Genomic DNA, 15,355 nt, shown 5'->3' with positions numbered 1-15,355 from the left:
ATAAAAATTCAACATAACCAACAAAGGTAGAAGAACTTCAATAAAAACTCATCTTTCATTTAACCATTGGAAGCCTTTTCAGTTTCTTTTTCAAATTTATTCCCCCAGAAATCCACATCCACCAATCTCTGTAATAACTAATTTAATGACTGATATCCAATGAACTAAGTCTGAAATAAGAAAATCATAAACAACAATAGAACAACTTCTCATAATCTATAAATGTGTGAGTATCTGATGAAAGAAAACAATGAATGGGGAGATTTCTTATGCTTCCCAACCCCTCAAGAGGGTAGCCCGGGCTACACGGTTAACCCCCAAAGTAAATGCACCCATTCGGAGGTTGCAGTTGTGAGTTTGGCACATCGACTTAATATTGCCGAAAGCTTTTGTCATATACTTCTGGAGTTCTTTGTTCACTTTCTCTTCTTCCCACATGAAACCTTGGATATTCTGCACAAATCAAGATTCCTTGTAATTTAAATCATTCATAATGTAGAAGATAAACGATCTTAATCGACTTGATGACATTATGAAATAAAAGGGATGTCCGTTACCTGAACCCACTCAAAGTAGCTCACTGTGACACCTCCAGCATTGGCGTAAATATCGGGGAGGATAACCACTCCTTTCTTGGATAAAATCTATAGTAGAAAAATAGAAGTAAAGATTTGCATAGTTAGAGAATGGTAGTTTCCATCTCACTGCGTACAGCGAGGTTCGAATCTTATTGTAAAAGGAAAGGGATGATGGCAGTTCTCATGAATGGCACAACTTCAACAATTCTTTACTTACTTCGTCGGCTTCAGGATCGGTAGGATGATTTGCAGCTTCGATTATGAATTTGGCCTTGACATGAGAAGCATTTTCCCTTCAAGTATCAAGATTACTAGAATTAGTAAACCCAAGTTCAAGTATTAAGTGACAATTTGATAGGAATTGAATTTTTTTCCTAATATAACAGAATAGGAAAACTTAAGCTGTTGAAAATCGTCAATAATCTACTAAATCTATGACACAATCAAACAGGAAAGGAAAGAACAGTGGATATTCTCTTATCCAAAATGGAAACTCGAGCAACGAAAAAAGAGGTTCATAAAGGTAGAAATGTACTTGTTGAGAACGCCTCCTAAAGCACACGGAATGAGAACGTCGCAATCATGGACAAGCAACTCTTCTGGATCCATTATATCTCCTCCCCCGAAGTTACTTAGAGTGCCAGTTTCTTCTTTGTGCGCAAGCAATGCATCAATATCAATTCCATTCGGATTTTTTATTGCTCCAGTGATATCACTAACAGCAACAATCTTACCACCTTTCTCATGGATGAGCTTCGCAGCCCAAGTACCCACATTTCCGAAACCCTAGAAAATCATATTCTCATTAACAACATAACTAGTAAAGAACATTGTTAACACATATGGGTAACTGTTAAAACAACAGAAAGTAATATTTCTTTACTTGGATAACATATTTCAAGCCTTCGATACTCTTCCCGTGTTCAGCAAGTAAAGCCTCAGTTGCATAAACGACGCCGCGTCCTGTTGCAGCTTCCCTCCCCAGTGACCCACCAAGATCCTAACACGTATAAACATTTCAAGATTTCAATTAAAAAAACTTCAAAGATTTCAGCCTGATCTTAGAGTACAGGACTAAACTTTTCTCAGTCAGAATCCTTACAATAGGTTTCCCTGTGACAACAGCTGGCGAGTGACCATGAAACTTCGAGTATTCGTCTAAAATCCATGCCATAGTCTGACCAATCGAGTTAAATAAAGCATAGTTTAGCTTTTATAGAAAGATAATACTTCAAGAAGATAATATACTATAAACTGAGAGTCAAATATGATACCTGTGCATTAGTTCCCATGTCAGGTGCAGGAACATCAGTATGAATTCCTATAAGATCATGGATCTTCTGAGTGAAAACACGTGTAAGACGTTCCAACTCGGATTTCGTCAGGTCCTTTGGGCTACAACCAATTCCCCCCTTTGCTCCACCATAAGGAATGTCTGCTACGGCCGTCTTCCACGTCATTAGTTGAGCTAGAGCATTTACCTCATCATGGTCAACCTTGTAAAAACAATAATTCACATCTCAATACAGATAAGAATACTCGGATCATTTAAGCAGGTTATGTAATACATAAAGTTCGCTATATCCGACTTTCTTTTACACGATATAATAATGTTACTGATAAAATTCATTTACATCAAAAGCATCCTTACTATGACCTCAAAAGAACTAAATCATTAGGTTACATGAATTCTGGTTTATGAAGCATGTGGAAATACTTTTTTCTTAAAAATGAATTCAACAAAATAACAAAAGCAGCACACAAAACTCCAACTTAGGGCAGTTTTTCTGACTGTTATAAAAGCTTTATGTGAAACTAGGAAAAGGCAATTTACTTGGACCATCGAAAACAAAAAGGTCAAAAAGATCTAATAATCAAATTAAAGTATTGGTTAAAAAGTTCCTCTTGTTTTTTTTCTTGAATCAAGTATCAAGTTCAACAAAAAAAAAAAGTATCAAAACTTGATTTATTAAATAAAAACAAGATTAGTGAAATAATCAGATTCTATTATTTACATAGATTAGCCATTGAAACAGTAGGATCTGACTAAGTTTTGATTTGATCTAAAAACCAAGCTTGATTGTTCTAAATTTAGGGTTATCTCTAGACCAAGCTAATGCAAGTCAATCACAATTCTATCAAACATTTAGCTGTAAGATCTAAAACCTATTGAGGGAAATCCTTAATGAAACAGTATATTATCAACAAACAAAAAAAAAAAATCTCATATGGATGATCCATGATCAGATCTAAAACCCCCCAGAATTAGATTATCTAAAAATAGAATCTGGATAAGCTAAACTCAAAACCCTAATTAATTCTAAAACCCATTCTCAAATAAATATTCAGACAATCAAAACCACCATTAAATTAAAAAAGAGGAGATAAGAATTTCACCTCAGGATGGTAACGAATCCCTCCTTTCATAGGTCCACGAGCATTATCATGTTGAACTCTGAATCCAACATAAGAAACAAGAGTTCCATCATCTTTGGGGATAGTACATTCAACCTGTAAAAACCCCAAAACAGATCAAAAACAAAAATCAAAACAAACCCATGATTCAAAAACGAAATTAAAAGAAACCCATGATTCAAAAATGAAATTAAAAGAAACCCATGATTCAAAAATGAAATTAAAACAAAACCCATATTTCTGTACTTTGATTTCTCTAAATGGGATCATAAGACTTTTTTCAAGCTTTGAATCCAATCCAAGGATCCTTGAAGCATGACGAAAGTTACGATTGGTAGCAGCAAGAGCATTCATGCTTTATAAAAAAAAACAAATATAAAATTGAAGAACTAATAAGAATTGGGGAAGAACCAAAGATTGATTTGATGAAGAAATCGAGAAGAGATAGAAACGTGCAAAATATAGAGAACTATAATGAGATATTTATAGTGATAGAAAGTAGAGAGAGAAAGAGAAGAAAATTTTCCAATATAAATTGGGTGGGGTGTATCAATCGAAGATTACCACTAAACACTCACTTTCCAAGAAAACAGAAACGAAATTTACTAATTCCACCCCATTTTAGTAGAGGAAATCTTTTGATTTAGTAGTAGTTATTTACTAAAATAACCTTATCTCTATAAATGGGTACTGGGTGAAAATGTCTTAGGGTTTGACTGTTAAATAACGGCAACTAAACTACTAAATGTTATTGGAAGCACTAGGTAAAGTTTTTTTTATCTTTTCAAATGGTATAGTGGGAGGGGCAAACCCTAAAAATGAGGTTCTGATTGCTAAGTTGATCTGTGTTGATAGACTGCACTTCCAGTCTTATTGATGACTGAATGCTTATGGTGATTTTACTTCTAAGTTTAAACTCAAAAAGCGCATCTTCTACTAATTTAGTCCTATTACCAAAATCTCCGATGAAGTGTCCGAATGTCCTCTACAAGGTAAAACAAGTAGGAGTACGAGGAATCAATTCTTGAAACGACTTGAGAGGTCACAATAATCACTACCACTAAAATCAGATATGTAGTGATTTGGAAATAATACAATAAAAGAATATCAAATTATGTTCATAGGTTTTGATCTATGTTTAGGGCTATAAAAATATAATGCTCTATATAAATCAACTTTATATCCTATATCTGTTTCCCCTTTTAATCCTGAACTTTATTACTTTACATAAAATTTTCAAAAATCTCAAAAACAATATTCTTGCCATCCAATACTTTTAAATCTCAAAAGATAATACCTTAATGTATGAAGACACTATTAGAGAGCATAGATACAACATTTATAGGTGGTATAGGTATCCAAAGATTTTTTTGTAGTGTTAATAAGGGAAAATGAGAATTAATCGCAAAAGACTATGTAACCGGGAGTTACTTCGATGTAGTTATTTGAGTTGAAGTTGATATCAAATTGTCGTTTGCATTAAATTATTTCTTATAGTTCTCTTAAATCTTAGTTAAATCTGAAAAAAATATATATAAATTAGCTTTTTCTTTTTCTTTTTCATTTTCTCCACTTCTCTCTAATAGTGTTTTCCTCCTTGATGCCTTCTTCTTTGATCTAACTAGTGAGTTTATCGTGAGCTAGCATTCGAGCATCTCCAATGCAACACTCAAGACTACACTAAAATCCTAGGTCTCAAGTGTGAAAGTGAATCTTTAAATTGTCTCTAACGAAACACTTAAGAAAAAAATCTAAAATTTGACTATAAAATTAATTGAATTGATTAGGTGGCATTTGGCTATTTTCAAGCAGTGGCAGATCTAGGATTTGGATATATGGAAAACAAAGTTAGATAGATATATATATACCTCCTCTCCTGTATGTTCCTTCACTCCCTCCTTTATTTTCTTTATCTCTATCTCTTTTTAGTTTCTCTTTCTAGCGAAGTGGAAATAAACTTGTTCGTTGTACTTCTCGTTTGCATCTAGAACTTTCAGATTTAGACGAAGGGGTAAAACTAGACGATCTTCTCCTTTTGATTGACCTTTATAGATTCCTACAAAGAAACTTTATAACGACTGAGAAGTTTTAGTAGGAGATAAAAAAAGATAGTACTTTTGGAGAGAAAAAACGGTGTTTGGAAAACTCTTTTTCACCTTTTGACCGTTCATCAAATCCCAAATTCAGGATACTTTTAATAAAATGGTTTGTTAAAGTAACCATTAAATGTTTGTATTCCATGCTCCCCTTTTTTATTTTTTTCATTGTTTGATTTTCAATTTTCAAATCTCCTTAATAAGTTTCAAGTTATATCTCCAGACATAAATTGTTACAGTTTCCGGACTTCTTCTTTCAAATAGTGTTGAATGTTAAAATGCTTATGTTTCTCTCTCCTCTCATTTACTAGTATGATTTTCTCTATTTTTTTGGACTCCATTAAGGAGATCAAGCATTGGTGGCACAAATTAGGAGGCCATTTTAGTAGCTAACATTAATTAGAGGGCCAGAAGAAAACCTGGTTACAAATTAGGGTTATTTCCCTAATGGCCCCCGAATTTGTGACCAACTTTCCGCCTGACCCCCTACTTTACGAGAAATACCCATATGGCCCCCTTCCGTTATAACACCGTCACTCTCTCTCCTCCATCATGTTTTCTCTCTCTGCCAAGTCACGCCACATCATCTGTTACGCCACCTCATTGCCTTCTCCGGCAGAAGTCGCCGACCGACCAATTTCCGGCCGGCGACCTTCAAATTTTTTTTTCTCTCTCTCTCTTTAAACTCCAGCGAAGGGGGTTCCCTTCGCCGGAGTAGGTCGAAGTCGACCTCGAACAAACCTTGAACATATGATGTGGCGTGACAGATGGTGTGGCGTAACAGATGATGTGGCGTAACATATGATGTGGCGTGACTTGGAGAGAAAACATGATGGAGGAGAGAGAGTGACGGTGTTATAACGGAAGGGGGCCATATGGGTATTTCTCTTAAAGTAAGGGGCCAGGCGGGAAGCTGGTCAAAAAGTTGGGGGCCATTAGGGAAATAACCCTACAAATTAAGAGCCAAATGAAAAATAATTTATTATAGAAGTCAAAGTTCCCGTTATGGCCAAATAACGGTCCCATTAACAAGCCATAAATGTTAACGCCGTTAATCTTCATGCCCAATTTTGACTCTTGACTGTTAACACTAAACATGATCCAATTGTCATTCACAAATTATTCAAAGGGTAAATAAGTAATTACCTTCCTATAAGTTAATTCAACCCTTTAACCTGCCGCCACATCTGACGTGACTAAGCTAGGGCATTCGGATAAGAGCAATGATATGGTGCATCCTCAGGTATTACTTTGCAACAACTACTAAATACAGACCCTAGGATCAAAGTATTTGTCTTTAATCTAGCCGATGAAATAATTTTAACGATTAAGATTAAAAAGTATACTAAATAATTAATGAAACATAATCATGTTTAGTGTGCCCTAATTTGATTTATCGTTATCAAGATCTAATCAGCATAGCTATGGATGAGCTGGAAAAAATTACAAAAATTCAATCGAGTTGCCGCGTATGTCATTCTGATGTGGAACTTTGTTCTAATGGGTTATGATATGGTGTTTTGCGAAGCAGAATTGAAAATGATTCACCACGTAGTTGTTTGCCATGTGGATAGATTATGGTTGGTGAAAAATAACCACGACGATGGCTTCATATTTGTTTTTGGTTTTTCTTGTTCAAAGTGTAGTATATGTCTTCGATGAGGATCAACACCCAAATTAGAAATTATAGGTTAAAAGTCAATTATTGACTTAATATTAGATATTTCAAATCCTCCTGCCCATTATCCTAGTGCAATAATTCTTGTTAAGAAGAGCGTTCATGTTGTGGCAGTTCCACATTAATCGTATTATTTAATAAGTCGAAGTTCATTTTTAGAGAACACCAAATAGTTTTTGCGAGTCAATCACATTCGGTGGTCCTATATTCGATTCTATGGAAGTAGATATTAATGATTTATTAAATTTTAGTATAAACAAAGGAAATGTAAAATAAATAGACTCTCCCGTCCTTAATTCTTAAGACCCAAGATGTATTTGAGATGATAGAATGATGTCATGACTCTTGAGTACATGACGAAAAAAAAGAGTTCATGATCAAACAATTTTAAATAATTTGGTTTAAGTGGGTGGAGGTTCAAAGTATTTATAAGAATACTACTTCTACCCTCTTTCAACCAACAAAACAAAATACTAGTTCTACCCTTGGCCCAAAACTCAGTAAACTTGTGAGTTTTCTTTGGGACCTTTTCTTTTATTTGTTGGAGCAATCAATTTTCAAAGTTTCTACATTTTATTTTCGTTTCTCTTTTATTCTTATATTTCTGAAGTAGATCATCCATATGAAACTGGGAAAATGACGGTTTTTTAATCGATTAAATTTTTATCGTGTATTTGATAAAAAAAGGCTATATTTTCGTTTTTGTCATTTTCTTTTATGAAATCTATTAAAATCTACTCAATAATTAAGGAGTTAGATTGTTTAATTCAAGAGAGATGTTAGAATTACAAAAGATTTTGACAAAAAAGTTCCCAGCTGATGTCGCGGTTGTGATTTTCATCTCTCAACGGTCTAGATTTGGTCAAAGTTTGAAACCACACCCGCCACATCAGCTGAGAACTTTTTTTTGTCAAAATCTTTTGTAACTTTATCATTTCCAGATATAACTAGATGAAGTAATTTGTGAAACATTTGTACATATGAAACCCTAAATTTAGAGTATCATTCATAGTTATGAAGGTATTTACACAAGTTTATGAAGTCCATACAGATTCGAGACGTAAGTTTTATATAGTTTTGTGAATCACTTTTTCTTCTTAATTAAATTTGAAGCTTCATACATATACCTATTTATAAAATTTCAAGCACGTTTGTGATTTCTTTTAATTGGATGGAGCGATAAATTTTCATTGTTTTTACGTTTGATACTCATTTTCTTTTTATGGATGCTACTATGCACAACTCTATTTTTACTTAATATAACAATAGGACAAAAATAACTAAACAAAACTAATTAAATTAGGGTCTTAAATTGCTAACCTACACAAAAACAAATATCAAATACGACCCAATTTCTTTTCCATGTTATACCCAACTCTGTTTTACTCAACAAAACTATTTGACAAAACTAAGTAAATTAAAATAATTAAACATGGTCTTATATCTTGGGGTTCAACAATTGCCTCTTTTAGACAAGATCACCAAAACTAATTACTATCCCGAATATCTCGTATGAATATTTTTTCTCTCTTTTAATAATATTGATAAGTATTCATTTCACATAAGTTTTTTTTTATAAGACCGATGAATTAGTAATCATTTTTAAGAAGAAATTATATCTAGTTTTATAGTCATTTTTTTCGGTTTTAATTTGGAGTAATATTTTCTTTTTAAGATATTTAATATAGTATTTGCTAGATAATACCAATAGAATAGATTTTACTATTGTGCAACTTTACAAAAAAAAAAGTTTGTGTCTAGTAAATAGTTTTGTAGAGTTAAGAACATAATTGTCTTTGACAACTTAAGATTCTAATTATGATTTTTTTGTTAAGTGACACCAATACTGAGTTATTTTTTTGGCCCCCTATTTTATGACCAGCTTCCTTATTGCCTTCTGTTTTTCGTAAATTCAAATTTGGTCTCCTTTTATTAACACCGTCACTGAACTTTAGTAGTTAATCTTTTTATTTCCATAATTGCCCTTGTTATAAAAGTGATTTTGTAAATTCAAATATGACCCCTTTTTAAATATGGGTTGATTCCCAAAAGATTTCAACTTATTTAAAAAAAATTAGGGGGCCAAAATGAAATTTGTTTACAAAATATTAAAAACACTTCTCTCACCTCCATCTCATCACCTCTATGTTCCACATCATCACTCAACCGCCACCTCATCATCTTCTTTGGTCATGGTCGCTGGGCGCCCAACAACACTATTTATACCTTATTAACCCAAGTTCAATATACTATGAAAACGACTTCGTCTGAGAATCGAACCTGAGATCTCCAAGATTTTGGAGTTTATGTCAACATATTGGACCACTTGGGCAACCAATTATTGACAACTACGAGTATACAACTTCTTTTAACATTTGTCTTTCCGGATGAATTTATGGACTTAAAAAGCAATACTATACTTAATAGTAAGCGAAAGAGACACTAAGATATTGTACTTTTAGATACCTAACGCTCACAAGTGATTGGGGGTTGGGAGTTATCATCTTTTAAGTTTATTAGGTTTGTTCAATCTAATGAGTTTAAGTTTGGAAGAAGATGATTTTATAACCAAAGCATTAAGCTAAAAAAATTTATATACCAATAAATAGAAATTTTAATTAATTCAATTTATTTTAGAAAAAAACGTGAATGAAACGAATTTTGATATGTGAGGTTTATAAATGACTACCTGAACACTTATCTAAGTATTTGAAGTATATCAGGAAAGAATTTGAAGTGGTGAAATTCAAGTATATCAACAAAGAGCTCAACTTTAGTGCAGACAGACTAGCGAAATGGGCAAGGAAGAAAAATGCGAGCAAGATATGGAAGAACATACCATGTATTTTAGTTAATAAATATTGTAATAACACTGTTTTATAATTTAAGTAGCTAGTTCAACAAAAAAAAAAAAAAAAAAAACGAACACTTATCTAAGTAAATTCTCCGCTTTTGCAAAAATGATGTTATTAAACTCTTAAAGTACGAAATAAAACATAATGAAGTTATAGACGATAGCCGAAAACTATTATCCATAAATAAGATTTAACATATATTACCAAGAGTTTTATTAATTAAAATCCTACTTGACAAATTCGTGTTTGCTGAATTTGAATTTATTTAGAGAATTGTTTTAGTATGTTACCAACATATGATTTTGTGTCAACACATGATCCTGTGAGAATAGTCCCACATGGGAGAATGGGTAACTACCAACCAAAAATATAAAGAATAGGTCCTCTCCACTCATTGCCAATTGGTTTTGAGTTGGATGGCCACAAACTTAACATGGTATCAGAGCTAGGCCCACACGTGATAGGCTTAAAAGCCACACGTGCTCCACGTCACTCGTAAAGAAAAAAACACACGTGTTAGGCTCAAAGAACGCCACACGTGAGGGGGCGTGTGAGAATAGTCCCACATGGGAGAATGGATAACTACCAACCAAAAATATAAAGAATAGGTCCTCTCCACTCATTGCCAATTGGTTTTGAGTTGGATGGCCACAAACTTAACAGATCCAACCCAAACATATGATCCCATGGCAATACTGGCACCACAAGAAAGCGTTTCACTTGGCGGTAATTTCACACTGGATAATTTTTTTTTTTTTTTTTTTGTTGAAAGGGAATACATTAATATTAAGAAGTCTTTACAATAAACTAAGAAGAAAAACATAAATACAGTAATTAAAGAAATACAACAAAATATTAGAACTGAAGAAGTGCAAATTATAACTTCTGTTTGTAGAGCAGTCTTCATTCTGTAGCTTGCAAAGCTGGCAGCTCTTCTTGAGTAAGATACAATATTTAGACTTGAGAGTTCGTCTGGTATCTATTAAGATGAAGCTCGAATGTAACTTCTTATAACACTTAAGATGGATTAAGCATACACCCAACATTTTCGGAAGAAACAAGGGTGTCTGCAAGATGGAATCATATGATGATTCCGGGGTATCCCGCCAGTATTCTCCATGTACAGAGACCATATCCGATCGAAATCTACAATGTAGAAATAGTTCAGACACCTGGGAAATGGGATCGCCGTCATAGCCCGAGTATGAATACCCTGCTAATCCGACATAAGTACACAATAAAATTGCGTAAAAGGGTGGAAGCGAACATGTTACAGAACTTGGATTCAGAGTTACACCTATAATATCACCAAATACACAAGTACTCATGAAAACGTGAGCTGGAAGATAGGTAACATAGTCTTCACGACGAGTATGGAGATTGAAATGCAAAGTATGGTGTCGTCCAGGATCAAAAGGTAAGTTAATACTTATATTGAACCTCTTATAGGATAAACGGTATGAACTCATGATCCACAAAGTCAGTCGATGGATCCACATAAATCTAATATGCTTCCAGGAGGTGAAAGCTATTTGGGTACAGTAATGGAAGACGATAGAATGAGATCGAAGGTTGAAATTATATTCAGTTGTGGTCGAAAAGATGTGTGCCCCTAGGGTTAGTTCATCGGTTACCATGAAAGGGATGAAATAAACCACCATATGTTGGGCTCTAAGATCGCCCTCTAACGATACAAAGCTAATCATCATCAAAGGAAATAAAAAAGACATTCAATTCCGATTAAATGAGTATCTATGAGTCAAGATTTGGTGTTAATAGGTTGAAGGTAAAGACTCCAAATTGATAAAAGTCAAGATAGGGGTGTAATAGGTTGTAATAAAAAGACTACAAATTGATACCTAGATGAGATGAATGGTCTCTACTGGTACAAGAAGTGCAATAACCAAATCTCAGAACAACAAATCTATGGTTCGTATAGATTCAACGGAAGTAGAAAGAGATGAAAAGACGATAAAAATAAAAGAGTTAAGATTCAGAAAGACTTTCCTCTGGCCGAAATATTTAGATCTGAAGAGGATAGCTGGGTGATTCTCTTTAGTGGTTATTTACAGCATCTCTTAAGCCCTCCTTGCTTATCTTCTTCTTCTTCTGTAATTGATTGGAGATGTCTATGCTGCTATTCTTCTAGGGTTATTGACTGTGGGTATAATTAGATGAAATCAAGCCTATATGCATATCTGTGATTGGCTGATCATTTAATTTCGTGGGTGGATGTTTATATGTGGTAGTTGGTGTTTGATATCTGTGTTTGCATGTGAGATTTAATGGCGAGATCGTGTTGAATTTGCAGTAGAAGATAACAGTTTTAGGTTTTGGTTTGGGGAAAAAAGGAGAGTCTCTCTCTCCTCAAAAACCCAAACCCTTCACTCTGTCCTAGTTATTCCAGTGTTAGTCTTGTGGACAAGACGAGTCCCTAACAATTTTCACACTGGATAATTCAGAAGTGGTAATTTATACATCTTTAAATTTAACTTTTTAATACATTAGAATCAAACAATAGTGTGTTCATTTATATTTGCATATGCAGTCTAACGTGGATCTGTTGACGAGAGTTCATCATTATAATTACTATCTTCATGGAGCTCATAGGGGAAATGATGGATCTGCAAGTATTTCAAATTATCAGTTGGGGAATGAGTAGAAATTCTTAATTGAATACTTTGGACGAAGATCACTTACTTTTGTGACTATTATTATTTTCAGATTATTTATAGCTTAGATTCATTTTGATTCATTATATTATTAGTTTCAGACTATTTGTAGTTCAAATTCATTTTGATTCATTGTATTATTAGTTTCAGACTATTTGTAGTTCAAATTCATTTTGATTCATGTTATTTTCAGTTCATACTATTAATTATATCACTGGATACGTTTTTTCGGTTCTAATTACAGGCCCCATGAACGCCTTACGGTGTGCCATAGGCAGGAGTTAAGCTTTTTGCGTATTCCAATCTTCTATTTCTGTCCAAAACTTCAAGAAAAATGTCTTCATTTCCTTGAATGGGTGGTGAGACTTTATGACTGCTAACTTATACCCATTGATATAGTTAAACAAATCCTTCTTTTTTCCCAAATATGTACCCGAGTAGCTTGATTTTGGACTTACTGTTGCTTGAAGAAACGTTTTTGACAAACAAGGAGTTTCTCGTCGTTATTGGTTTCAATTGATATTATTCGCGCTTCCCATCTTAACTGTGTTGCTAGAGCCCTCACCATCTCGATGAGGTTCTAGGTGTCATGGAGTATCACCCAACCCTGCACATACACAAATTCCACATATTGGTCAGCTTTCCTGTTGTAAGACATTGGTGGCAAAATATACGAACTTTGGTTGTAACGTTTATAAATGATCAAGTGATTGTAATGGTACACCATGGTGGCAAAATATACGAAATTTGGTTGTAGCGTTTATAACTTTGATGTACCTCAAGCTTGAGGGCTAGGGGAGGGACGGAACGGAGGGATAAATAAATAGACTTTTTGATAATTTCGAGGTAAGAAAGAACATCAATCCAACACCTTGTTTTTTCGCCTGAGTTTAAATCCTTTCGCTTTTCTTTTGTTTCTTATTGAGTTATTTCTTCTAAAATTTTACAGCAAAATGCCACATTCCATTCATGTGATCCTGTAGCACTAACACTTCGAGGAGATTGAAAAATTCGGTCAGACAGTATTCCACAAGAAAATAGTCATTCAGATATTGGTGAAGAAATCGCCGCTAAATTTCATTGGAGTATTACTCTTTCTCAATTATTAATGATTATTGTTCTTGCAATAAGGGTGAAGACTCACAAACCAACTCCACAACTAACTCAAATGCCGTTGTGGTTCGCATTTGTTTATTTATAACTCTTCTTTCTGATGTCATCATCAGGATGGTCAAGACCGGACCTTCCGTGAAATTTATAGCAGGTTATGTCTTATATGTTTCTAATTTTTTTCAGCTTAAGTATTGCCTATCTTTTATTGTTAGAAGGGCAAATTGATTTGATTTGGAAGGTGACGATATTGGCAACCCCAATTCTGATGGGACCGTTAATATTTTTTATGTTAAAACGTTTTGGGTGAACATCATTGTAAAACACTTCAAATTTTTATATATAGTTTCTGAATTCTTATCAATAAAAATCAACTTTTATATCATTTACTGCATTTAAAGAATACCTGTGAGTGGATTCATCCTTTGAGATTACATTGAAGCCTCTCTTGATACAAAATGTACATGATTCTTACTGGATTTGGTTTCAACCAAGCATTATGGTGTATAATAGATTAGATCTCCCTCTAAGCATTATGGTGTATAATAGATCTCTCTCTCTCCTCTCACATTTCTCTCTCTCTAAACTCCGGCGAAGGGGATTTCCCTTCGTTGGAGGTCTGTTCGTGATGAAAAGACCTGGTCTGTTCATCACGAACAGACCTCCGGCGAAGGGAAACCCCCTTCCCCGGAGTTTAGAGAGAGAAATGTGAGAAGAAATTAAAAAAATATATATATATATATATATATATATTTTTTTAGAGAGAGAGAATAAAAAAAAAAAAAATTGAATGTCGCCGGCCGGAAATTTGGCCGGCCGCCGACTTAGGTTGGAGAAGATGATGATGTGGCGTGATAGGTGACTTGGCAGAGAGAGAAAATGAGATGGAGGAGAGAGAGTAACGGACCGTTAAAGATAACGGAAAAAGAGGGCTATATGGGTATTTCTCGTAAAGTAGGGGGTCAAGCGGGAAGCTGGTCACAAAGTTGGGGGCCATTAGGGAAATAACCCTAATACATAACACAAAAGTTCACTTTTCCGTTTTGAAAATTAGTAGCAAAGCCCTGAAAATCTAAAACTCAGATACTTTTTGCTCAATTCCCTATTTTAGATAAGATTAGATTTAACAAGAAAAAGATATTTCCTTAAATTTGGGGAAATCTACTTTCTCTAGAATTCTCTCTAGAATCCTAAACTATAAATAATCATCTCTCTTCTTCTTGTTTCCATATCTAAAGAATTCTCTCTTCCTCCCTTTGACCGAAACTCAAATCTTTTTTCTTCTCAAAACTAATTCTCAAGGTTATGGATGTGGTCATGCCACTGCAAGGATCAGAGATGGAAACAGATGATCAAACACTAGGTGCCGGCGGAAGTGATAACCCTCCTCCTCCTCCTCTTCTTGGTCAAGATTTTGAATGTGAATTTACCCTTTGGATGGGAGTTATTGCATGCTCATTAGCAGTAAATAGATCTTCAGTTACTGCCCTTATGTGTTTAATTTTTGCTACCCTTCTCTTTGCTCTATTGTATCCCTTTAGGACTCGTCAGTATGGGGTTCGTACTATTTTAGTTCTTTGTGTCTTTCAGATTCTACTACTTTTGAATTAATTAACTTTTATAATTGGTTAATTGGGTTTTATTACTTGTCTTTGTAGAGTTTATACCTAGTATAATCCATTTATATTTATTTTTATTCTTTAAGTGACTACTTAACTAGGAAAGAACAAAAAGTTGCTTAATACTTCATGGAGAAAAATCATATTTAAATTTTCTCACAATCTTCTTTTTAAAACCTCGCTGCAAATACCACTTTGTTCGAAATAAAATGGACTAGAGAAGAAGGAGATGACCAAAACTCTTTTCTACTATAAACTTTCTTTCCCACTTCTTGCTTAAACAAATTATCAACTTATTTATAGATGCCCAACGTAATTTAAATTAATTCTAA

General features: G+C 34.0%; 1 protein-coding gene across 1 annotated transcript; it reads right to left on the bottom strand.

Moving 5' to 3' along the window:
- Positions 1-36: 36 nt before the first annotated feature.
- LOC147536816 (glutamate dehydrogenase 2) lies at positions 37-4,133 on the bottom strand. The gene is made up of 9 exons (XM_086639313.1): positions 3,240-4,133; positions 2,976-3,089; positions 1,853-2,074; positions 1,681-1,755; positions 1,462-1,578; positions 1,114-1,364; positions 796-871; positions 558-644; positions 37-453 (listed from the first exon to the last, which is right to left on the bottom strand). Exons 1-9 carry the CDS (start codon positions 3,345-3,347, stop codon positions 268-270), a joined length of 1,236 nt encoding a protein of 411 aa, XP_086495439.1. The 5' UTR covers positions 3,348-4,133; the 3' UTR covers positions 37-267.
- Between the last annotated feature and the right edge of the window lie 11,222 nt (positions 4,134-15,355).

Source organism: Eschscholzia californica, unplaced genomic scaffold, assembly GCF_041429995.1.
Source record: "Eschscholzia californica isolate CP2 unplaced genomic scaffold, dmEscCali1.0.p SCAF_5, whole genome shotgun sequence".
Classification (NCBI taxonomy): Eukaryota; Viridiplantae; Streptophyta; class Magnoliopsida; order Ranunculales; family Papaveraceae; genus Eschscholzia; species Eschscholzia californica.
Note: the sequence above shows the minus strand (reverse complement) of the source record. Positions and strands in the feature narration are given on the sequence as shown.

Excerpts from the sequence above, each read along its gene's own strand:
- LOC147536816 (XM_086639313.1), bottom strand. The coding sequence starts at position 3,347 with ATGAATGCTCTTGCTGCTACCAATCGTAACTTTCGTCATGCTTCAAGG. Across the intron at positions 2,075-2,975 it reads GGATTCGTTACCATCCTGAG|GTTGACCATGATGAGGTAAA; the intron begins GTGAAATTCTTA and ends TGTTTTTACAAG. Across the intron at positions 1,756-1,852 it reads ACATGGGAACTAATGCACAG|ACTATGGCATGGATTTTAGA; the intron begins GTATCATATTTG and ends TCGATTGGTCAG.